Source organism: Pipistrellus kuhlii, unplaced genomic scaffold (assembly GCF_014108245.1).
Source record: "Pipistrellus kuhlii isolate mPipKuh1 unplaced genomic scaffold, mPipKuh1.p scaffold_m20_p_3, whole genome shotgun sequence".
Lineage (NCBI taxonomy): Eukaryota > Metazoa > Chordata > Mammalia > Chiroptera > Vespertilionidae > Pipistrellus > Pipistrellus kuhlii.
In genome coordinates, this window is record NW_023425529.1 from 92,307,136 (window position 1) to 92,333,644 (window position 26,509).

At 41.6% G+C, this 26,509-nt stretch overlaps 1 protein-coding gene across 2 annotated transcripts in view; it reads right to left on the reverse strand.

Moving 5' to 3' along the window:
- Nucleotides 1-16,363, reverse strand: part of CRYL1 (crystallin lambda 1) — a 140,353-nt gene extending 123,990 nt beyond the window's left edge. Inside the window, exons 1-2 of one of the 2 annotated variants that reach the window (XM_036455515.2) lie at nt 16,233-16,363; nt 4,919-5,026 (exon numbers count right to left, since the gene is read on the reverse strand). In XM_036455515.2, coding sequence (XP_036311408.2) covers nt 4,919-5,026; nt 16,233-16,261 — 137 coding nt within the window. In that variant the 5' untranslated portion in view covers nt 16,262-16,363. The remainder of the gene's footprint in view (nt 1-4,918; nt 5,027-16,232) is intronic. The other variant, XM_036455514.2, reaches the window with a different exon arrangement.
- Nucleotides 16,364-26,509: the final 10,146 nt, after the last annotated feature.

A 26,509-nucleotide genomic window follows, 5' to 3' on the forward strand; every position in this document is an offset into this window, starting at 1 on the left:
TCAGTCTGCGGACTGAAAGGTCCCAGGTTTGATTCCGGTCAAGGGCATGTACATTGGTTGTGGGCACATCTCCAGTAGGGGGTGTGCAAGAGGCAGCTGGTCGATGTTTCTCTCTCATCGACGTTTCTAGCTCTCTATCCCTCTCTCCTCCTCTCTGTAAAAAATCAATAAAATATATTTTAAAAAAATTAAAATAAAATAAAAAAAGTCCCCCACTGATTGTTTAAAAAATTTTTAATTAAATTTTGGAAAGAGTGGAAAGGAGAGAAGAGAGAAAAAAACATCATGAGCAAACATCTATTGGCTACCTTCTGCAGGCCCTCTGCCAGGGATGGAGCCCACAACCTCAGCATGTGCCCTGACCAGGATTAAACCAGCAACCTTTCAGTAGACTGGACCCAGACCAGAGAAGTGAAAGTGCCTGGGAGTTCACACCAACCAAGGACAGCTGCTAGACAATGATTGATAAGGGAATATGAAAGCTAAGCTCTCGTGCCTTAAAGGGCGGGAGGGGAGGGAGTGGGAGGGACAAGCTTCAGAGAGTACTTCATGCTCCAGAACCTCCCTGGAACCTTGATGACTCTGCACTTCTGAAATCATGCCCTCAGTTGATTTCTTTGTCTTCCTCATCATGTCCCCTCACTACCAAACTGGCTTCTCCTGAGAGCATTTCCTAAATCAACCCCTGGCCCCGGAGCTCTCATCTCAGGACCTGACTCTGAAAATCCTGATCTAAGATAACATAATTTAAAGCAATGTATATTAAATGCTCAAAGATTTAAAAGTGTTACCTTGCCCAGATGGCTCGGCGGTTGAGCATTAACCTATGAACCAGGAGTTCTGGTCAAGGCACATGCCTAGGTTGCAGACTCCATCCCCAGTAGGGGGTGTGCAGGAGGCAGCTGATCAATGATTCTCTCTCATCATTGATGTTTCCATCTCTCTTTCCCTCTCCCTTCCTCTCTGAAATCAATTAAAAAATAATAAGAAAATAAATATAAATAAAAAGTGGTACCATAAAGAATGAGCAAACAATGAAAAACCATTAAAAATGAATAGGTATATTTGGAAAAGAACTAAATAAAACTTTTTAAATAAACTTTTAATTACTGAAATAAACTCAATTGATAGTTTAAACAGCAGATTAGACACAGTTAAAACTAGAATTAGTGAACTAGAAGAAAGATCTAAAAATTGTAATAGCCAGTCTGGCTCAGTGGATAGAACGTAAGCCTGCAGATTGAAGGGTCCTAGGTTTGATTCTGGTCAAGGGCACATACCTCAATTGCAGGCTCAATTCCAGCCCTAATCAAGGTGTGTGTGGGAAGCAACCAATTGATATGTCTCTCTCACATCAATATTTATCTCTCTGTCCCTCCCCTCACTTCCACTCTCTCTAAAAATCAATGGAAAAATATCCTTAGTTAAGGATTAACAAAAAAAATAAAGATAAAAAAATAAGAAGTGTAACCAGATATATTCCAAACAAAGAAATAGGGAGAAAGAATATATAAAAGAGAGGTCAAAACAGTGTACAAATGATGTGTTGTGGAATTGTGCACCTGTATAATATTGCAACTAATGTCATCCCAACAAATTCAATAAAAAGAGAGGGAGCCGAAACCGGTTTGGCTCAGTGGATAGAGCGTTGGTCTGCGGACTAAAGGGCCCCAGGTTCGAGTCCCGTCAAGGGCATGTACCTTGGATACAGGCACATACCCAATAGGATTGCAGGAGGCAGCTGATCAATGTTTTCCTCTCATCAATGTTACTCTTTATCCCTCTCCCTTCCTCCCTTCCTCTCTGTAAAAAAATCAATAAAATATATCTTTTTTTTAAAGAGGGGGTAGGAAAGTCAGGATAAATCAAAGACCAAAAAAAAGAGAGAGGTTAAAAGATGACTGAGTTCATTCAATATACATCCTATTTAATAAAACCCTAATATGCAAATCAACTGAAAAGCAGAACATCTAGTCACTATGATGTGCACTGACCAGCAGGGGGCAGAAACTCAACACAGAAGCTGCCCCCTGGTGGTCAGTGCAGTCCCACTCAGCCAGAAGCCAGGCTCAAGGCTGGCAAGCACAGAAGCAGTGGCAGGAGCTTCTCTTGCTTCTGCTGCAGGAGGGTGGTAAGGAATGAGAGGCCCCAGACTGCAAGAGCCTCAGACTGTGAGAGGGATGTCTGACTGATGGCTTAGGCCCAATCCCCAAGCAGGCAGAAATCCCCCAAGGGTTCCCAGATTGCAAGAGGGAGCAGGCCGGACTGAGGGACCGCCCCCTCTCCTGTGCATGAATTTCGTGCATCTGTATAATCATAATCCTGGAAGGGAAAAAGAAACAAAAAAAACAGCAATCTCATTCTTCAATATCTATCTTATAGACACTCAAGCACTTATGCACTGGGCATATGCCCCAAACTGAAAACAACTCTAATGTTCATTTAAAAAAAAAATCTTTTAAGATAAATAAATTATAGCAAAGTCACAGAGTAGAGTATTATATAGCAACTCGAGGCCCAGTGCACAAAATTGAAATTTCTGCACTGGAGGGGGTGGGGGGAGGGCAGAGGAGGGGAGGGGGAATGGGGGAGGTTCCTCAGCCTGGCCTTATCTCTTGCAATCAGGGACCCCTTGGGGGATGTCCAACTGCCAGTTTAATCAGACATCCTCTCACAATTTGGACTACTGGCTCCTAACCGTTCGCCTGCCTGCCTGTCTGCCTAATCACCCCTAACCACTCTGCCTACCTCCCTTATTGCCCCTAACCCCTCTGCCTGCTTGCCCCTAACCATTTGCCTACCTGCCTCATCACCCCTAACCCCTCTGCCTGCCTGCCTCATTGTCCCTAACTGCCTCTGCCCTCCTGCCTCATCACTCCTAATTGCCTCTGTGTCGGCCCCCACCTCCACGGCTTCATCTGGAAGGTTGTCCGGAATGACATCCGGAAGGTCATTTGGTTGTGCTGTCGAATTAGCATATTACACTTTTATTATTATAGAAGATAAGAACAGATGTATTATAGCTACAAGCAATAATGTGGATATATCTCGAAAATATTTTTATAAAACACAAAAATAAGGAAAACTAAACCATATATTGTTTGGAAATATATACATAACTATTTTAAGGCAAGTTAATATAAATACAAAATAAAGGATATTTGTTGCTTCTGGTAGAAAGGCAGGAGAGTCAAACCTATGAGATGTACAGAGGGTATTGATAATATTCTAGGTCTCGAGTTGGATAATTTATTATATTCTTCATAAACTAGCATAAATGATCTATTTGGTTACACATATCAGACATTATATTAAAAGTAGTATTTGTAGGATCTCTATAAGGCAAATAGAATAAATGGATGCTGAAGGGCTCAGACCTACTCTTAACATGTGCGTAAACCAGGGCTAGAATCTTATGTCTTACTAGGTCTGTGAGCAGGTTACTGACCATTTATAGACCTAACTTTTCTCATAAAATAATGGCAATAATATCCAACTCATAGGGCTTATTATGAGAATTAATATGGTAAGATTACTAGACTATAAGATTCATGGTGGAAAGGACTATGTCTGTTTTGTTCCTCTGTGTAGCCTTAGTGAATAGCATGTGTCTGGACAGTAGTAGGTATTTATGTCAATTCCTCTTTCCTCCATAGCAGCACAGAATAAAGCACTGTGCCTGGGGATAGCTATATAGTGGTTATTTCATTTTGGGGTTTTCATTGGTTTTTTAGATTGACATTTTACCTTGACATTGGCTACCTGTCACTATATGTAACAAGCAACCTGACTTCTCTGGATTTCAGGTTCTTAATCTGTTACACAACAGAATTAGGCTCAAATATACATATTTGATACCTATATTTTTCTTTTTTTAATATTTTATTAATTTTTACAGAGAGGAAAGAAGAGGGATAGAGAGTTGGAAACATCAATGAGAGAGAAACATCGATCAGCTGCCTCCTGCACACCCCCTGCTGGGGATGTGCCCGCAACCAAGGCACATGCCCTTGATTGGAATCAAACTGGGGCCCTTCAGTTGGCAGACAGATGCTCTATTCACTGAGCCAAACCAGTTAGGGTCCTATATTTTGTTTGATGCCTATAGCCTGACAGCATACCCTATATATTAGTCTTTTCAGAAAGTAAATGATAAAGAATATTTCTGTTACCAAAAAAAAAAAAAAGCAAATTCAAGTTACACATTCATGGATAGCCCCCAAAGACAGACAATAATCGGATGAATAAAACAACATCTGAGATGTCAAATTGTGTTCAGTGACCATCATTTCATTTGGGGCCTTGCCATCTGGCATCCTGCATTAGCTTGATTCTTCTATTTCTGATCTAATTCTCACCCTTTCTTGTTTGGTTCCTATTCTTCTGCTGCCCCCTATGGTTATGCCTAAAATTCACCACTCAGCATCTGGTAAGTTCATTTACTCTCACAACTTTACTACTAGAGTTATCACAGTTAAACTGGGTCCTGCGGTCACTAGATCAATAGGCCAAAACAAACCCCAGGACCCCTGTTCCTAAGATGCAATGCCCATGCAACTGTGGCTCACATGGGGTAAACCAGCTCGCTGACCCACAGAGAAGCAAGGATACCCAGGCCTGCAGCCCTGTGGGACACAGCAAGACTTTACAGATTTATTCGGGCTGGAAGCCTGAGATCCACATTGAGTTCCCTTTCTCCCATTACACATCTTTACATCCCTCAGCGTCCTTTCCTCACAATATGAACCTCTTCTTAGTGGACGACTCTACCTTTGTAGGCCTGGCTTTACCAGCTCAATGGCACTATAACTGAAGTGAAAGAATGAAGCCCCAGATGACGATGGCCTTGAGAGTGTGATAAATAAGACCTACTGAGAGCAACAAGTCAATATTCCTGCCAACGTGCCAGCTGACTCACCTGATGTTTTCCAGGGCGTTCGTTATCTGCTGTTGCTCAGTATCAAACAGTTTCACCCTGAAGCCTCCACTGGCGAACAACATAGCCCAGCTTCGCCCAATGAGGCCACTAAAGAGAGAGAAAGTCAGGAGAGGCTCCCAGTTAATTTAGTAATTGAAGAGTTTTTTATTCCTAACCCAGAAAAACTTTTTTTTCAAATTATACAGCATCCTATTCTTAAAATATTTTTATCTTGAAATTACACATCTTGAGGTAGGTAACCACCAGTACTCACATCCTTCAACTACAACTAAAATACAGAACAGCCATCATTCAGAGCTTCTTGAAAAACTAGAGAATTAAAGAAATAAGTGCACTAACTGGTAGGAGGGGTGGAAGCATGGAATGGGCTGGTCCAACACCCACATGTGACCTGTTTTTATTTTATTATTAATATATTTTTATTGATTTCAAAGAGGAAGGGAGAGGGAGAGATACAAACATCAATAATGAGAGAGAATCATTGTTTGGTTGCCTCCTCCATGCTCCCTACTGGGGATCGAGCCCACAACCCAGGCATGTGCCCTTAATCGGAATCAAACCTGGGACCCTTCAGTCCACAGGCTGACGCTCTACCCACTGAGCCAAACTGGCTAGGGCTGTGGTCGACAAACTGCGGCTCGCAAGCCACATGCGGCTCTTTGGCCTCTTGAGTGTGACTCTTCCACAAAATATCACAGCCTGGGCGAGTCTATTTTGAAGAAGTGACGTTAGAAGTTTAAGTTTAAAAAATTTGGCTCTCAAAAGAAATTTCAATCGTTGCACTGTTGATATTTGGCTCTGTTGACTAATGAGTTTGCTGACCACTGGGCTAGGGCATGTGGCCTGTTTTTATTCAGGAGGGATGTCTTGGCTAAGAAGGTCTCCTGTGAAGAGCAAGGGGTCCCAGCCCCACACCAGAACCCCACCGCAGGGTTCCAGTGCCCATAACTTCAGGTGGAGGAGGGCAATGGGGAGAAATAATAGGGGGGCATTGTAATACTCTCAAATACTTATTTTGATAGCTGCATTGGGTCTAAATGTTGTCTTTTTCCACATAGGAGCTCCTGAATCCTCAATTCCAGCCCAGCATTAATAATGAGCAGAGTACCATCGGACAGGTAGTTAACATGCACTCACACACTGAAACAAAAAGTTAGAGTAGGGAGGTGACAGGTTGTTGTGGATGTGACAGGGATCCTCCATCTTATCATTTCACTTATCCTGAAGAATAGGCAGAATTTCCCGTCTCTTAAATAAATAAATAACTGCTATCACCACTGGCAGTAGACCATGCCTTAGGTGCCAGGCAACATTAAGAATGTTATGTGTCCCACCTCTGTTAATCTCTACAACAATCCTACAAGGTCAGTAGTATTATTATTTCCATTTTACACAAAGGAAAACTGAGGCAAGGTGGGTTAAGGTGATACATGCTCTAAGTGCTAGAGCTGAAATAAACTCCAGCAGTCTGACTCTTGAATCCTTACCACTGTTTCAGATATATTGGAAATATAGGGTCAGAGGAACGTGTTAAATGACATTACAGTGTTACATTCAGCAAATTCCAGAATGAAAAATTTTACAAATGATCCATGTTCTTCAATAAGTAACTGGCAGGACCGAGACCATTTCTCAGAGTTATGTTTGCAGGGAAGAGGAAATATATCCCTCAAGGACAAAGAGTAAGCTTGCTTACCTCTTACCATAAGAACAGTGGCTTCCCCAAGTTCAATGAAACATAGGAGGTGTCCACCAGCCCCTCCATGGGACTCGGGGAGAAGGGAACCATCCCAAGTACGAATGTTCATGTGGCTTGCTCTGCTGAAATTAATAGTCTTTTGTCTCTGACCCTGCATTTCATATCCTCTGCCAACTTTCAAGAAACAGTAACCGGCTAATTTACCGGCATGCAGGTAGCCTGAATGTACCTTACGACGGCAAGCTTGTCTCACCTGTGGTGTGATTTCACTGTAGTAATTATATGAGCCTCAATGGGGAAGGGAGACTAGAATAGCAGTCGCAGGGTGGGCTCCAAGAAGCATTCTCCCCACTCTATCTCCTACCACTTCCTCTTTTTCAGCTAATCTGTAATTCAAGTTCTGTAATTCTGGCTTCACACCAGAGATACTTACAATCCCTATATCTTCTGTCATAGCTTTCATGCTCAAATGATTGAAGCAAAAAGCTTAGCACACCTACCATTAACAAAAAATCCTGCAATTGCCACAGAAGTGCTATCCAAGCTTCAAAGCTCTCGCAGGATGCTCGCTTGAGCTAAGCCTTTAATGCATACGAAGGGTCACTGAAAGGGGCTACTGTCTTCTTATAAGGTAGCTTATGTGAAACTGTTTAGGGGGGGAAAGTGAAAGCAACTGAAATAATCTTTACACAACATCTGAACTTCTGGAGAAGGGAGCGGGATTATACAGTGTTTTTATTCCATATTCTTCTGCAATACTTAAATCTTTTGCAATTAAAATTTATATATCAATTCTTATAAAAATTTTTCTGAAATGCTTTGTGCTCTAGACCTGCACTGTCCAATATGGTAGACTCTAGCCACATGCAGACATTTAAATTAATTAAAATTAAGTACATTTTAAAACTCAGTTTATCCAAAATACTAAGCATATTTAAAGTACTCAACAGCCACAGGTGATAGTGCCTACCGGACAGCAAGGGAAATGAAAGTCCATGCATGAAGCCATCTTTTCCTTCAACAACAAACACACACACTCACTCACTCTAGAGCTGCAAGGCAGTTAGTTAGAAGGCCAATTAACATTCATGCTGGTCATCCCAACTGACTAGCCATTGGCCTTAAACATTCCTATTGCCTTTCTCATAATGTCTGAAACATATAGTGACTTATTTAATTGTAAAAGAAGCTCTTACTGCAGCCTAAATCTAGAATGAAGAATTACTTTACAGTGGGGTTTACAGTGGTGTGTTCATTCTGTGATAATCATCAAGCTGTATGCACTTTACTCTATTAAGACATGTCATGTTCCTTTAAAAAATAATTTTCTTTGCCACTTTGTAGTTTAAGAAAATACCATACCCCTACAAAATGATTCATCCATACATGTAAAAGCCTTCGCCACATGGTGATCAGGCACCTGACCCTCACTCCCTCAGGGATGAGACCTCCACTTAATCTCTAAAGCAACCTTAGCATCAGACCCTCAATCTATTGGGTCCTCTGATACCTGTGTCCACCTCACAGTGAAACTGAGAACTGTGCAGAGGAAAACAGAACCGCAAATGCCAGGCATGGGGAACAGGAAGCGCTAGCAGGCTGAACAATGGTAGAAGGGAGAGTTGCTTCAATTGTACTTTTTATAAAAGTACAAGAAAGCAGATTTTGAGAAAGCTGCCTTCTCCCACTTTTAATGGCTCCCACTGTAATGCAGACTCATTTGAGAGGTGCTTAGACTTAGCTTGAAAAAGCAAGTCAAGGAGTGGGAGGAGGTTTACCTTGAATCTGTTATGATCTCCTTTATGGAAAGTCTTTTCTGTAAAAGCAGCTATAGCACTTTGGGCTAATAAAATAATTAACAAACAGAAACCCCATTTAAAAGGAAGTTAGGCCCTAGCCAGTTTTGCTCAGTAGACAGCATGTCAGCCTGGGTCCTGGGTTCGATTCTGGCTCCTCCCCCGACCGGGCCCTGATTGGGGTGCAGGAGGCAATCAATCAATAAGTTTCTCACATCAATGTTTCTCTCTCTTCCTTCCCTCTTCGACACTCTCCCTGAAAATCAATGGAAAAAATATCCTCAGATGAAGATTAACCAAAGTAATAAATAAATAAATGAATGAATGAATAAATCTATATGAATAAAAGAGAAACGTGCAAATTGACTGTCCCTCCACTACACCCACCAGCCAATCAGGAGCGAGTATACAAATTAACCCAACAAAGATTGTGGTTAATTTGAATACCCAGACACAGAGCAAAGACTGAAGACAGCATAGAAGGAAGCCAAGCACTGCAGAAGGGAGCAAGGCAGTGGGGAAGAGAGGGAGCAAGGCAGTGGAGACAGGAAAGAGTGAAGCAGAGGAGACAGGAGGAAGCGAGGCAGTGGAGAAGGAAGCAAGACGGGCTTTGCTCCTTTCTCTGCTTCACTCAGGCCACAGGAAGCCCTATTCTTGCAGGAATTTTCCTGCAATGGGCCTCTAAGTAAATAAATAAATCCTGTCTAATAAAAGGGTAATATGCAAATTAACCATCACTCCATCACAAAGTTGGCGGTGCCCATAGCAACCGGAGCAGCGTCTCGTGCCCTGGTGGCATGAAGGGAGGAGGGACTCTGAGGGCAACACAAGCCCAACGTCCTGCACCCCGACTGTGCAGAGGAAAGAAGGGGCCTCTGGCCAGAGGTTGGGGCATGGGATGCTGGCATCTTAGCAGGCCAGGTTGAAGGATCTCCCCATCCCCTGTGCACTAATCTCGTGCACCAGGCCTCAAGTAAGTAGATAGATAGATAGATAGATAGATAGATAGATAAAATGAAGTCAGAAGGCCAGATGGAATGCTCTCTTGCTCTGAGATGGTGGAATCCAACAGGAAGAACTTTTTATCACAGCTCTCCAAACTTCTCCTCCCCTATAAAGCAGCATTTTTCTCCTTTGTTCTGAGGATTTGCCTGATGTTTGCCAGAAAATCACATGTCCCAAATTGCAAGTCTTTGTTATTCCTGAAAAAAGAAAATTTTTTGCTGGAGAAATATTTAGCTATCTGTTTAGTCAACACCAGTCTGAAGTGATATGCTCTGTAGGTATAAAATACACCCTAGATTTTGAAGACAACCACAAAAAAAGTAAACTATTTCATTAATATTATTTTATATAAATTACATATTGAAATAATACTTTGGAAATATTATGCTAATAAAATATATTATTAAAATTAATTTGACCTTTTCTTTTTACTTTTTTAAGATATCAAGAGAAAATTTAATTATGTATGTGGCTTGCCCTTTTCTAAAGGACAATGATCACTTAAACAATTATCTAGTGCTATCAATCAATCACTTACAATTCAATCAATAGTTAATTTATATCAGGAACCCTCGCTCCACCCCCAGCTATTCTACTAAAATCATACAGAAGTCAGTCACATCTCCAAGGGGGCTATAGTCATTTACAAATGCAGTGGGAGGAGGGAGATATTTACACTAGAACACTTATAACACTTATAACCTTCCCATCAAAGATCTTTTTACAATACTCCAAGACACAAGGTCCTCATGTTTGAATAGTGTTTGTCAAATAAACTAACTAATCTGCCAAGAACCAATTCCAGCATGTAATAATGACAAGAGTCCCATCAAAAGGTTGATGAGTCTTGGAGAGCTCAACAAGGTGAGCCACAGATGGAGTTTACCTGTTGGAAATGGTTAAAGGGCACTTCCCCCAAACCTGAATAGGATTGTTAGCTGCCAGACTACTCAGGGCATTTTATTGCCTCCTGTTGGTCAGACACCTGAGTAGCTGTAGGCTATTCCCCAAACTGACAAAGTTTCTGTATACCCTTTGATACCTTACCCTTTGAAGTGTATATTTCTACCTTGCCTTAGAATAAATTGTGTGAATAAAAGCAGGGTCCTGAGTGAAGGAGGAGAGTCTTCAGTTTCCTTTAGCTGAAGCTCCTCTGACCCCCAATGCCTTTCAAAAATATTTTTCGTCCTTGGACTCTTTAATCATCTACACGCAGTCCCTTTCTCTAGAATGCTGAACCCTTTGTAAGGCTGGGACAAGAACCCCAGTTGGTATCCCTCATTAGGGCATTTATGGTGCTCTAACAAGGGACACCAACACTAATCTTAATATCTTTGTTTATGGCAAAAAAAAAAAAAAAAATCAACATGACACAAATATCCAAGAGGAAATAATATTTATAATACTTCTATAATAAAGCATATTATGCTAATTAGACCAAACAGCTGAACAACCTTCCAGATGTCCTTCCAGATGAAGCCCTGGCGGCGGGAGCCGAGGCAGAGGCAGTGAGGGGCAATCAGGCAGGCAGGAAAGCAGTTAGAGGTAATCAGACAGATAGGCAAAGTGGTTAGGGGCAATCAAGCAGGCGAGTGGTTAGCGGTGATCTGGCAGGTAGGTGAGTGGTTAGGGGTGATCAGGCAAGCAGGCAGAGGGGTTAGGGACAATTAGGCAGGCAGGGAGTGGTTAAGGGTGATAAGACAGGCAGGCAAGTGGTTAGAGGTAATCAGGTGAGCGGTTAAGGGTGATCAGGCAGGCAGGTGAGTGGTTAGGGGCTATGAGGTAGGCAGGCAGAGTGGTTGGGGCAATTAGGCACGCAGGCAAGTGTTTAGGGATGATCAGGCAAGCAGGTTAGCAGTTAGGGGCATCAGGCAGACAGGCAAAGTGGTTAGGTGCAATCAGGCAGGTAGGCAGAGGCAGTTAAGGTCAATCAGGCAGGCAGACAAGTAGTTAGGGGTGAACAGGAAGGCGGGCAAGCGGTTAGGAGCCAGCAATCCCAGATTTCAAAAGGAATGTCCAACTGCCCATTTAGGCCTGATCCCTTCATGGCTGGAGCAGTCCAGATTGTTGTGAGAGGGTGAAGACTGGGCTGAGGGCCCTTCCCCATGCACAAATTTCATGCATTGGGGCCTCTACTAAGTATATATAAAAAAACCCAGAAGTAAAAAATGAATGTAACAAACATGAGAGGGGGAAAAGCCTGAAAAAAATTATATGAATAGGCAAAAACTAACTTGAAAACAGATTCTACTGCTTTAGTCTAATAACAGCAAATAAGATATAGATCAGAATTGCAGAGACTAAAAAGACTGACAATGCTTCATGTTGGTGACATTGTGGGGAAATGGGTACACACAAACTATTAGAGGTATATAAACTGATGCAAAGTATCTGGAGGCAATCTAATACCCTGTATCAAAACTATATTTGTAGCCAAAACCGCTTTGGCACAGTGGATACAGCGTTGGTCTACAGACTGCAGGGTCCCAGGTTCGATTCCGGTCAAGGGCATATACTTTGGTTGCGGGCACATCCCCAGTGGGTGTGTGCAGGAGGCAGCTGATCAATGTTTCTGACTCTCTATCCCTCTCCCTTCCTCTCTGTAAATATATTTCATTGGTTAGGAAACTGAGCACAGATAAAGCAAATATAACAAAATTTTAACAATTATTGAAAACAGGTGAGTGTGTGAGTATTCTTTTTTCTATACTTTCAACTTTTCATAATAAAAATTTGGGGAGAAATTAGTTATAGTCCATATAACAGCCATTAAAAACAAAGTTGATTTATTTTTACTGCAATAATTTTTATGGCCTGTATTGCTCACATTCCCCTATAGGGCCCACCAATAGCAAAATGCTAACTCCTGGGAACCCACAAGCAAACCTTACCCCCTACTGTCACACACACACTCTCAGTTGTTGCTGATTGGACGCGAAGTGAACACATAACCTGAAGCAGCCAATAAACTGGCTTACTAGCACCCAGTGATATCTGTAGCCCACATGGAGGAACTGAGTTAATCAGATTTCCTCTCCTGAAAATCGGGCCCAAAATATGGAAACTGAAAGTCAATAACAGGAACTAGAGTTGAAATTTTATGATGTTGGGGTTCCTAGAACGTGCAAGATAAAGAAGCGAGAGAGGGGGCAGAAAAGTGAGCATACTCAGGCAAGGAGAATTAGTCAGTACAAAACTGACTAATATAGAGAGAGGTATAAAGATAGCAGACTGTACAGGCCCAGAAGGAAAGTTCACCGCCTTGGTTTCTGTTGGGCTTTCTAGTCCTCAGTACTAATTTACATCAGCCCAAATACCATTGGCTTCCTCTCCTTACAGCCTGTGACATCTTAATAACTTTTTCTAAAGCCCTATATACCTGGAGATCATATAATGGACCCTTACCATTCTGACTATTTTAATATGCTTTAAAGCTCCTAAATTCATTTAAAAAAAAAAAAAAGTATTGTTACACAGTCACAAAGCAGCAGGAGAGAAAAGGTAGTTCGATTCTAATTTTATCATTAATGGCATTTACTAGTAGCTTTGAATAAATCTACCTTACATACTTTTAAAGTATCTTTCATTCTACCCATTTACTTGGCAAAAGTTGAGGTAAAACTGTTCCCATACTCTTGATCTAAGTAGGTTATAAGTTATTTGCCAATAAGAGCTATTAAAACTTTTCTAGGAAGAACATTTAATGTTTGACCTGACTCAAGTAACTAGAACATCCTATTGTTTGCTCTGTGTGTCTCCATATAAACATCTGTTTGTGAGTTTAAATACAAAAATTAACAAGGAAATACCTACAGTAGCACTCTGAAAAAAATTCATGCCTCCAAAAGTTTGATACAAAAAAATGTACATAGTCACCTCAAAGTAAAATTTTGGAATAGAAAAAATAATGGAGGCTAGTTCGAGGATGCATTACTTGATATAAAACATCCTAATAAGCCCTTCACACTGCACCAGTTTTTTTTAATGCAATCTATTATAAACACTCAAATATCTGTCTACTATGGTAAATATACAACCAGTGACTATACAGTCTCTACATTAATAGGAAGGTCTCAGAAGTAGAGTATTTTCTGGAGGAGATGGCTCCTAAGCTCAGTCCTGAAGGAGTATGCCCACTGAAAAGGAGACCCAGGAATATGACAAGGTTGGTCTTCTCCCCCATACGGATTTCAATTTTAAACCAAGCTCAAGGTCTAAAATTGGGTAAATACATTGCCATATCGTTGACTGTAACCAAAGAGCCAGATAGTTCTCCAGCAAAAGGGTTTATGAACAACAAAGAATTGCAATTCTGGCCGAGACTGGTATGGCTCAATGGATAGAGCGTCAGCTTGGGGACTGAAAGGTCCCGGGTTCGATTCTGGTCAAGGGCATGTACATTGGTTGAGGGCACACCCCCAGTAGGGGGTGTACAGGAGGCAGCTGATCGATGATTCTCTCTCATCGATGTTTCTAACTCTCTATCCCTCTCTCTTCCTCTCTGTAAAAAAAATCAATATATATTAAAAATAAATAAATAAATAAATAAATAAATAAATAAATTAAAAAAAATAAAAATAAAAGAATTGCAATTCTGGACAAGGAGTCTAATGATAAAGTTCAAGTAAGTCCAAAGGAAAAAGGAGAGGAACATTCTCTTACAGAGAAAAGGGGGCGTTCAGAGGGACTGCTGGAAACAGAGTCCATTAGTGGAAACTGGGAGTTGTAGTTTGGAGTTGGCTGAGTGGTTGACCTAGGAGAAGATCTTCCTTCTTCCTGATGAAGTAGCAGAATAGAAAAACTTCCTTTTGGAGATGGAAAGTATGCTTTTTCCGGTTAGGGTAATTGGCATTGAGTGATAGGGCATGAGAGCTCCCCCTACAGACCTTCCTAAAGCTAATCTACATGAGGTTTCTGTTTAATAAACTTCACAGTTATTCAGTTAAATACAGGAATAAGTTTCTCTGTAGATGTGTTAGGCCAATGGTAGGTAAACTCATTAGTCAACAGAGCCAAATATCAATAGTACAACGATTGAAATTTATTTTGAGAGCCAAATTTTTTAAACTTAAACTTCTTCTAACACCACTTCTTCAAAATAGACTCGCCCAGGTCGTGGTATTTTGTGGAAGAACCCACACTCAAGGGGCCAAAGAGCCGCATGTGACTCGAGAGCCACAGTTTGCTGACCACAGTGTTAGGCCAACAGAAATGAATGCCTGAGGTCTCCCCCCAAAGGCAAATTTGTCTTTAGGATATCCATTTCTACTTCAATTTTTTTTTTTTTTTAAGTTTTCATTATAAGAGTTTGCCTCTTTACGTTCCCACAGCCCTACACTCCTTATTTTTTTCAAAAGCACGCTATTACTCTCTCAGCCCCACCATGCTGAAGGGACTTGCCTTGGGGGTCACAGAAAAGCTAAGTGGCCCTAAGAAAGAGTGGCTTTTATGAAAAGAATTAAAGAAAGATTCTATTTCTAGCAAGTACTTTTAAGAGGGAGTCTGGTATTGATGGAAAAACAATAGCCCAACAGGTTCCTGAAATTGAAATATGTTAGTTTTCAGTCTGTTGAAATCCAAGAATGAAACTCAACCAGGTTTTAGAAAATTTAAATGGATGTTTTTGGAATTACCTATGGGACTGGGAGAGAAAGAGAAAGAAAGGGGGAGTGAGGAAAGGGAGGGGAGAGAAAAGGATGAAGGGCAGGTAAGCAATGCTACCCTAGAAGCAGAGATGAGTGCCTGTGAGATGCTGCGAGTGTGTAAATAGATAGGAATTTCTATCCTGTGCTATGTCCTGTGGCCATAATCCACTCCCCGCCCCTAATTCTGACTTCCCAACCGCAGCTCCTCCTCTTCTCTAAACTGTACGCCTTCCCCCTTGATTAGGTGCAGACAGAACACTATTCCAAGGCACAGTGGAAAACATAACACTCCAGCCCTGGACATCAAAAATGCAAAGCAAGCAGAGTCACTTTACCTGGTGCAAAGTGCACTTACATAGTTTTTTTTATTATTATTATTATTATTATTATTATTACTTAACTAGGCAGCCACACATACCCTCGTTCCTGGAAAGGATGAGGGCACAGTTAATGCCATTGCATCCTGACTCCTTCCTTTAACAGACTGTAAAACTGGTGGGGGATGGGGTGGGGAGGGGAGAAAGGTCAGGTAGGGGAACTCCTTAGTGGCATAAAGGTTCACAAAGCCACCCCAAAAAAGGTGCTTCTATCAATAGCAGGTATCAACATGTGGATAGTATCAACATACGGGTAGAGTGCTATGAGGGCTTCCCCATGGTTAGGTACACATAAATGCCTTTTTAAATAAACGTAGCAGGGAATAGAAAGGGGATGGGAACACCAACCGTAACAATTTGGGCGGGATTTAGGCTGTTAGGCTGACTCAGCTTAGCAAACTGAAAAGGGCGCATTTTCCCGGGAACTAGGCTTGCCGGGTGTTGGCGAGCACCTGTTCGCACCAGCGGCGAGGTGGGACCAGAACCTCGGGTACCCCGGCTGGGCTCGTCCCATCTCGGTCCCTCACTGGTGTGTGGCCTTGGGTCTCTAAACTGCTCCATCTCGGTTTTCTCTTCCATGAGTGGGAATGGTTAACAACTCAGTTTGCAGCCAGCCTTCCTGCCGCCCACTCGGAAGGACTGGCGCTTTCGCTGGAGCTCGCTCGCCGGCAGCGGCACCACCGGGAGTCCCGCAGGCGTCTGCGCGCGCAGCTCCGTCAGCTTCAGGCCCGCCCCGCGTCAGGGCTCCGCCGGCCCCCGCGGCGCCCTTACCTGCCGACAAGGAGCACGGAGGTCGCCATGCCGGAGCCGGAGCCGGAGCCGGAGCCGTCCTGTGCAGGCACCGAGGGTGCGAGTAGCCAGTTGGGACTTCGGGCTCGCGGCAATGCTGGGCCCCCGCCAGACGAACGATGACCCGCGCCTATTGGCTGCGCTCGGAATCGGGCAGCCCAGATCGGTTCCGGATTGGCTGCGGATTGGCTAGGGCGGGGCCAGGGCTGAAGCCCGCCCCCTGCAAAGAGCGGGCCGGGCGAAGCTGGGGCCGGAGCCTGGCCTCCTCTCCCCGTTTCTCCCTCCTCCGTCGCCCCCCACCCCAGGGGCGTAGGGACGTGGGCCGAGCTGTCCCCGCAAACCCCCTGGAGGGAATGCCAGTGGGAGGCACAGGGACCAGACTCGCGGAGTTCAGTAATTCATGTTTATTTTTCAGTTTTCCACGCCGCACCCTAAAGTCAGTGTGCCTGGCCCTTTTCGGAACCCAGGAGCAAACAGACCAAAAATAAAGGGCATCCATCACACATCACATGACAGCAGTTTATGTCTATTCAGCACACACAGTTCCGGGAAGTGCCGCCGGCATCCATTCAAGATTATTACTCAAGTGTAAAACACATCCAACACCAGCAGACTCATGGCAAATGGAGCTTTTCCTTTATTTGTTTCCCTCAGTCATAAACATGGAAAGAGAGATGTCAAAGGGAAGGCTAAGCTTTGAAGATCCACTTCACAAACCATCAATAAATATTTGAAAGGTGCAGTTTCTGTAGCTATTCACACAGGCAGCTAAAGGGGTCACAGCACCTGCAGAGTGATTATGACTATTCTTTTTTTTTTTAAATAAATCTTTATTGTTCAGATTATTACAAATGTGATCCTCTTCCCCCCCTCAATTGCTCCCCTCCACCAGGTTCCCCATCCCCCATTGTCCTCATCCCCATCCCCCATTGTCCTCATCCATAGGTGCAGTTTTTGTTCAGTCTCTTCCTGCACCCTAACTCTCCTTTTCCCCGAGAATCGTCAGTCCACTCCCCTTCCATACCTCTGATTCTATTATATTCACCAGTTAATATTGTTCATCAGATTTTTTTAATTCCCTTGGTTTTTAGATTCACTTGTTGATAGTTACGTATTTGTTGATCATAATTTTTATCTTTATCTTCTTCCTCTTCCTAAATAACCTCCTTAAGCAATTCATATAATTCTGGTTCGGCAGTGATGAACTCTTTTAGCTTTTTTTTATTTGTGAAGCTCTTTAACTGTCCTTTGATTCTGAGTGATAGCTTTGCTGGGTAGAGTATTTTTGGCTGTAGATTCTTGCTATTCATCACCTTGAATATTTCTTGCCATTCCCATCTGGCCTGCATGGTTTCTGTTGAGAAATCAACTGACAATCGTATGGGTGTTCCTTTATAGGTAACTACCTGCTTTTCTCTTGCTTCTTTTAATATTCTCTCTTTGTCTTTTGCTCTTGGAATTTTAATTATGATGTGTCTTGGTGTTGTCCTCCTTGGATTCCTTTTGTTTGGGGTTCTGCAGGCTTCCTGGACTTGTAAGTCTATTTCTTTCCCCAGGTGAGGGAAGTTTTCTGTCACTATTTCTTTCAGTATTCTTTCTGTATCTTGCTCTCTCTCTTCTTCTGGAATCCCCATAATTCTGATGTTGTTTCGCTTGAAATTGTCCCAGAGGTTTCTTACACTATCTTCAACTTTCTGGATTCTCTTATCTTCTCCCTTCTGCAGAGGAGTGTCCTCTGGCTCTTCGTGTTCTAAATCTTTGTCTTGATTCTTGTGATCTTCCAGTCTGTTTTTAGGACTTTGTATAATATTTTTTATTTCAGACAATGTTTTCTTCATTTCTTGTTGATCCCTTATTATTTCTAGTTGCTCCCTTTTCATATCCTCATAGGTCTCATTTATTTTACCTGCCTTTTTTAGGATATTGTTGAATAACCTTATAACTGTAGTTTTGAACTCAATGTCCAATCTTTTCTTTTCCTCCATCTCCTTCCTTTGTCTCCTTCCTCTTGTCTGCATTTTAGTTGTTTCCCTGATTTGATGGAATAGCTTTGTGTTCTAGATGTTCTGGTAGAGCCCAGTAGCACAGCCTTCCCAGTTACCTGCGGTGGACAGTCTTGGTGTAGCCCTTTGTGGGCTGTGTGTGCAGTCTTGTTGTTAAGCCTTGCTTATTGTTGGTATCACTGGGAAGCTTTGATCTCCAAGCCAATTGGCTGTGAGGATCAGCAGAGTCTCAGGTAGGAGGGCTTCTGTACTCTGCTTGGATAGGGCGGGGTCTCGGGGTGGCCCAGACAATCTTTGGTTCCCTGTCAGTCTCGTCTTAGAAAAGACCTGTTCTCAGAGAGTTTTGGAAGATTGGTTGCAGGCGCGCACACCTCTTTGGTAAAGGCACAGACAAGCTTTGGATTCCTGCCAGTCCTTTCTTAGAGAAAGCCAGCCTCTGGGAGAGCTTCTGTGCTCAGCCAGAGATTGGGCGGAGTCTCAGGTTGGTGCAGACAAACTGTTTTCCCTTGGGCTCCTCCCCAAGTCCCGCAGTAATGGCCTCTGGCTTCACACACCTCTGAGAGATCTCTGCCCACTGCCTGACAGTCTGGCCTCTCCCTGTCTGGGGCCATCTATCAAAGCAATAGGCTGATTCTGTTTTCCTCTTGAACAAGAAAGCCAGCCGCGTTAGCTGTCCGCCCTCTCTGCGCCAGGAGTAAGCCAGTAGCGAACTCAGCCCGGCTCCCTCTCCGCGCACCGGGAGTAAGCCAGCGCCTTTTCGCGCACACAGTTCTCCGTACCTTCACAGTTCCTGAGGTTCAGCGTGCCTTCTCTCGCCTTCCCAGATGGCAGAGCCTCCTCTCAGCTAGTCGTCCGGCACTTCAGGGCAATGCTTCCCCTGTTTTTCAGTTCTAAATTCAAATTTGTTGTGGTAGGCTGCATTCGGGTGTCTACCCTATGACGCCATCTTGGTCGATTATGACTATTCTTGGGGTAGAAAGATATATGAGATTATCAGTGACAATCTTTATTGTTGTTTTAATATATTCTTATTGATTTCAGAGCGGAAGGGAGGAGAGAGTGATAGAAACATCAATGAGAGTGACTCATTGATAAGCTGCCTCCTACTCTCCTCACACTGGAGATTGAGCCCACAACCAGGGCATGTGCCCTGACCTAAATCGAACCGTGACCGCCTGGTTCATAGGTCGATGCTCAACTGAGCCATTCTGGCCCAGTGGCTCTTTGCTTTAAAACATGCTGGCCATGCAAATTGCCCTTTATGTAACCCTGTGGGAACTGGAGGCTCCAAAACCAAGTGTGTGTGTATGTAATAGTAATAGCCAGGGTGTGTATGTATGTGTATATATATATATATATATATATATATATATATATATATAGTAAAAAGGTTGTTTACCTCTAACCCGTGGATCTCATGTCTTCTGTCAACTTCCACAAAACTATGACCCATTAACTTGTTAGTCTGCAATAAGGTTAAAAAACCTCATACCCTCTACTATCCTTCCCTCTGCCCCCCTGACCTCTACAGTACTTGAAACATCAAAATTTTAAATGTATGTACCCTATGGCTTTCTGATTCCAGTCCTACAGAAATACTAACAAATAGACATCAAGATAGGCTAAGCTGTTGATTTCAGCATAGTTTTTAATAGAAAAATAATGAAAACATGATGAATTCTATCAATAAGAAACAGTTTTGAGGATTATAGTACAAAGGATTTCTGCATGTACCCAAGATGCTCTTCAAAAGACAATGTTAAGAAAAATAAAAATAGCAATCCCACACTGGGAAAAAATATTGGCAAAGCACTTACGTAGTTAAAAACCTGTGTTCAGGACATACAGAGAAGTCTTGCAACTCAATAAAGGGAGAAACAACTGATTAAAAAGTGGGCAAAAGATCTAAAGAGACAGTTCACCAAAGAAGATATATTAACGGTCAGTAAGCAATGAAAAGATGGTAAACATAATTAGAAATCAGAAAATGTGAATTAAAATCACAAATAGATACCACTACATACTGGGTAGGATTAATATTAAAATCACCTTGTGTGGGTAAGGACATGGGACAGTTGAATTCTCAGATTATTTCCGGTAAGAATGCAAAGGAAAAAAATTTAGCAGTCTTCTGAAGTGAAACATATACTTAACATACTGGTATGACTCAGCAACTCCACTCCCAGGTATTACACAAGGGAAATAAAAACTAATGTCCACACAAAGAGGTGTACATGAAGATTCTTAGCAGCTTTACTCATAATAACCAAAACCCAGAAACAACTCAAATAGGGAATAGAATAACAAATTTTGTATATTCATACAATGGAATACTACTCAGGGATAAGAAAAAACAAACTATTGATGCCTGGAACAATGAGGGGGAAAACACATACACAAAACCTTGATCAGCTGAGATTCTGGACTTGTAATCAGCAGTTGTAAAAGGAAGTAATAAATATTATGTTATTCTGACCAGTAATAGAAATGAAGACTGTAGCAGCCACGCATTTTTTCTTTTTCTTTTCTTTTTCTGTGTGTATGTGTGTCTGTCAGCTCATTTCTTTTCCTCCCTCCTCCTTTTCCCTTATTATTTTCTGTAAGGATTGTTGGTAGTATTTAAGTTTATAATTTAGTCTATAGGTTGCAGAATACTCAGGTGAGATATAGACTGAATTAAACACAAATGTCCTGAGGTGGATGTAACTGAAAAACACAGGTTCAGCTGCCTTCCAAAACAAAAGCCAAAGCAGGTGCTGGTGCAAAAGGAAAAAGGTTTTATTCAGGTGCCATGCAACCTGGGGAGGTTGACTCCCATCTCAGAAATCATCTCCCCTTTCTGCTCAAGCCCCCAATTCTTATAGGGAAAGGAGAAGTTTTTTTTTTTTCTATCCAATTATATTTTTTCCCCCACCCCTCTATCCAATTATCTTGCTAGCTTTTAATGTGCTCAGCCTCTATCCATTCATCGTTCAAGTTTTCCACTTGCTGGGGTCCTGCTGTTCATCTTTCTAACTGTTGGCATACTTGGGCTCTATCCATCCTTCTAGCTTTGTGCTCACTCAGGGTAAGAACCTTTCCCTGGTTTATCTTGGCCAATGAGGGAGACTTCCCTGCACTCTGAATGACTCTCTATGGCAAGCATATCAAACTCGCAGCCCGCCACAAGTTTGACATGCTTGCTTAGTCTATGATAACATAGACACAACAACTGTCAATGTTTGTTCCATCTCCCCTTTTAGGGACATGAGAGCATCTCTGTGGGAGAAGAACTGCATTGTCTTGGGAGAAAGCATTGTTCTTACTATTATGGCTCAGAAGTTCAACCACGTGCAGAGGGGTGTATGCAGAAGGGTCTGTGCCAAGATTTTGGGGCAGTTGTCTCCCTGCTCCAGTCCATCCTTCTATACTTTGGTGTGTGATGCTGAAGCAGGTTTCCTGTTAGATTCCACTAGAGAAAAATGGGAATCAGAGGGAGAGAGATGTTAGCGTGCTGATCCTGTTAACGTCACCCTAGCCATCACACTAGTTCCCTCCACTCGTTCTGTGTCCAGTTCTGTTGGCCCTGGTAGACACTGCCTCTCAAATACCTTCAGGTATGTCCAGCTCTCCCAGACCCCGCCTCTGAGCGTGTTTCAGAAGAGAGATTAGCCTTCCAGTTGGTTTGAAAGATGCAAGTTTCCATGAAGAGTGGATAATCAGCCCTAGCAAGTTTGGCTCACTGGGTAGAGTATCAGTCTGTAGACTAAGGGTCCCAGGTTCAATTCTGGTTAAGGGCACATGCCAAGGTTGCAGGCTTAATCCCCAGTGTGTGGCATGCAGAAGACAGTCAATCAATGATTCTCTCTCATCATTGACATTTCTATCTCACAGTCTCCCTTCCTCTTTGAAGTCAATTAAAAAATTAAAAAAAAACACACACTGGATAATCAACATTGATTTAGGTCTCTGTCAGATCCTAGAAAGTCATAAACACTTTGATGTTGGTTAAATTTAGTCCACAAATCTGGATTGTGTTTCTTTATTTAAATTAGATTTTTTCTTTTTAATTGTGAATCTCAGTACTTCTGGAGACAGATCCATGGCCCCATTACCAACATTGTCAGGCTGATCCCTGGCAGAAGTAGCCAGTAAGGGACTCTGCTGGCTCAAGAACTTGTGAATTATTTACAGAAGGGCAAGAGCATGTGAAATGTGAGTTCTTCTTATTTTAATAATCACATTTGTACCCAGGGTTCCAGGAAGCCTAGGTAAGCTTGAATTACCACAATAATCATTCACACTCTTTTAATATGAGTTTTTTTTACTTAGTCATCTCATTGAATTCTCACAATCTATTAATTGTTGTTTTCCTCATCTTAAAGGTAAGAAAACAGAAAGCTCAAACAGGCAAGTCCAACAACTTGCATCGATTTAACATCGTTTATTAAATATTTACTAAGCACTTGCTATGCACCAGCCACTATTCTGAGTCAGCATTGTCTAGCAGAACTTTTTGTGGTGGTACAGAAAGTACCACCATCTGTACCATCCATCTGCACCAACTATGGTAGCCACTAGTTACATGTAGCTATTGACTCTGGAAGTATAGCTAATGTGGTTAAGGAAACCAACTTTCATTGTATTTCATTTTAGTTGATGTTAACTTATTATAGTTAAATAGCTATGTGTAGTTAGTGGCTATTGTATTAGCTTAGTTCTAGACATTTGGTACAAAGTGGTGAGCAAGTCAGATAAAGACTTCTAGACTTATGGAATTTATATTCTAGTGAAAGACAGAAAATAAACAAAAAGACAAAAATGGCACAATATATAAATAAATGAAAATTCAGGTTATGTGAGTTCTATGTGGGAAATAACACAGGTTAAGGAGATTGAGGATGATGGTAAGGGAAGATTTTTTTTTTTAAAATAAATGATCAGGAAAGGCTTCTCCTAAAAGAACAGGTTTTGGATGTTCAAATAAGTATACAGATCTATGATATCTGTCATGTGCATAACATTTCCTTAGATGTGTCCCCCTTGTGCAGTATGCAATCTATACAACTATATGCAATCTATACATATAGTTTAGATATACTGATAGATGCTATGATGAGTATAATATTGTCTAGGGAAATTCATGTGCTTGAATATAACTATTTCCAGATAGATGGTAGCTCCTTGTCAGAAACTTAGAACTTCATAACCATTGTTATTACTATGGCTTCTTCCCCAAGGATTTCTAAATTCATTTATTTTTTTTTAATTGATTTTTTACAGAGAGGAAGAGAAAGGGTAGGGAGTTAGAAACATCAATGAGAGAGAATCATCGATCAGCTGCCTCTTGCACACCTCCTACTGGGGATGTGCCCGCAACCAAGGTACATGCCCTTGACCAGAATCGAACCTGGGATCTTTCAGTCCAAAGGCTGATGCTCTATCCACTGAGCCAAACCGGTTTCGGCTATAATTTTTTTATTGATTATGGCATCACATAATTGTCCTCATCCCCCCATCCTCACCCCAAACCCCTCCCCACAGATGTCCCCACCCCCTGTTGTCCAAGACCACTGGTTAGGCTTATATGCATGCATACAAGTCCTTTGGTTGATCTCTCCCCCTTTCCCCTCCCTCCCCTACCTTCCCTCTTAGGTTTGACAGTCTGATAGATGCTTCCCTATCTCTGGGTCTGTTTTTGTTCATCAGTTTATGTTGATGAACAAATTTCTCCTAGATGTCTGAGATCATGTGATACAAGAAATACACTTATAAGAACCGAAAATGAGACCAGCCATAATGATTAAGCTGAGAGGCAAATAAATCAGTCTGTAGTGAGTTTTTTTCTGGGGCAACAGTTCTTTTGAGTCCCAATTTCTATGTCAAACAGTTATTTATGTGTACATGTCAGTCATGGTATTTAAGATCTGATTGGTGGTGATGCAGGTCCGACCCTCTCTGGTTTGGTCCTGGGCAGCCTGCAGCAATGCACAGCTGCGGTCTGCTAGTATGGCAAGGCATCGTCAGCGTCTTCCATCTCTGAACTGTTTCTCTTCTGCATCATGGCTGGAGTAGTCCTGGCAATTCCTCTCTGTTGCAGGAATCCACATGGTCCTGGAGTTGTTTTCTGAAAATATACAAACATATTCTCAACCAAAAGTTAATAAAGGAATATTTTCTATAAATTTGACTTGCAATCCTTTTTCATTTTTTGCCCAAATAATTTTCCTCTGGCTTGTTTTGACACCATGTGTGTTTTTCATGGGTATCGTGCTGTTAGCATTTTAAATGAAAGTTAATTTTCTAAAGTACAAATTTTCTAGATGTAATTTACTCACAGGATATTTTTTCTTTACATGATATTCTTCTACTATCTCCCCTTTATTTACTTAAATAGTAGGAGGCTTTTGAAAATTTTATAATGTAGTCTTGATAGCTTTAACATTTTAATTTTTTGCACTAAAATATGACTGCTTTAGGTTCATTACATGTTACACAATTTTACCAGGAGATGAACTGCCAATAAAAATTTTTGTTAATACTTTAGGAACAACTTTTTGTACATTACAATCAATTTTTCTAGAATATTCACTTATTTAAATTATTACTCCTAGGAGTGGTGCAGAAAATGTAACTAAGACCTTGACTATATAAAAATGTCTAAATTCATTTAAATAAGATGTCGCTATAGATTTTATCTTTGTCTAGGCTTAGTATTCTGGGGGTGGTAGGAGGATGAGAAAGAGAATAGGTGGTGGTTGGAGAGCCTCAATTTGTAAAACCAAGATAGAAGGTGAGAGGCTAAATTAACAGGCATATATTTTTATTTCAGCAAACAGGACAATTAAAACCTTCACCCTGAGTGATCCTTGACTTTTTTGGAGTTTTAGAGGAAGTACTCAGATGGCCCTTCAAAGTCATTACTGGCTAGAGACACATTTGTGATAGGGGTGGGGGGTGGGGGGAGAATCTCCTTGTCTTTTGGCACAACTCAACAACTTTATATACAAACCATCACAAAAAGACAAAATCCTCCCATCTTCCCAAACCACTCCCGCTTTCCCCAATCAGGTGCCAAATGAAAGGGAAGATTAACAATGTTTTACTGAAGTGACATCAGATTCTTCTTAAGGAGAATTTTGATAAGCACATGGAAATAGGTGCAACATTCTGTATTATATTATCACTAGAGGCCTGATGCACAAAATTCATGTAAGGGTAGGTTACCTAGGCCTGGCTGGTGATCAGGGCCCATTAGGGCCTTCTTGTCCCCAGCTGCTGGCTGCTGCCAGGGCCTTTCTTCATTCCACACCACCCCCTGGTGGTCAGCGCATATCATAGCAAGTGATCGAACTCCCAATCTCCCTGTTGAACTCCCAGGGGACAATTTGCACATTAGACTTTTATTATATATGATAGATAGTCAGAAAAGTTTACCTCAGATATCTTTTAAAAATATTAAAATGTCACTAATGATTCTTTGATCCATGCTCCGGGGCTTACAAACAAATGCAGTTTATTTAAAATTGTTTTTAAATGGTGTTGTCAAATGATTTTAATATTCTCTCCACCCTCCTGGCCCTGCCCAGTAGAACTTTCTGTGGTGATGGAAATGTTCTATATGTATCCTTTCCACCACAGTAGTTAGCAGGCACATGTGGCTATGGAGCACTTTGAAGGTCTCTAATGAGATTAAGGAACTGGATTTTTAATTTGAATTCATTTAAATTTAATTTCAAATAGTTACCAGTGGGTAATGGTTATCACTTTAGACAGTGCAGCTTATGCATGTATATTCTTCTTTCTGCCATGAATGTGGTATCCATTTGTGAAATTCCTACAAATGAATGAATATGTTTCTATTAGACACTATGTATAGCTGACACAGATCAATAAAAATATTTAATGCTGACAGTATAGTGTATTTAATTCCACTGTGTTATCAAATATTTTTGGAATAATATTCTAAATGTTTTAGTTATTTGAGCATTCTTGGTTGGTTGTGTGTGTGTTTTTATTTCAGAAGATGCATAAGTTGTCATTTACTTTGGATGGGGAAAGAGTTACTGGGTTTTTTCCAAACCATATTCCAGCCTTCACTGATCCTCCTTTCAAGTTCAAATTCACATCTGTTATTATGAAGCTGATTTAATTATAGATTCAGGAAAGTAGAAAAAACTGACATGTTCTACTAGGGAACAAGGCTTTTTACAAGCAAGCTCTTTTCATAAGCAAGGAAAATAAAAGCAATGAAGTTTACTTTGCATGTAAACCACA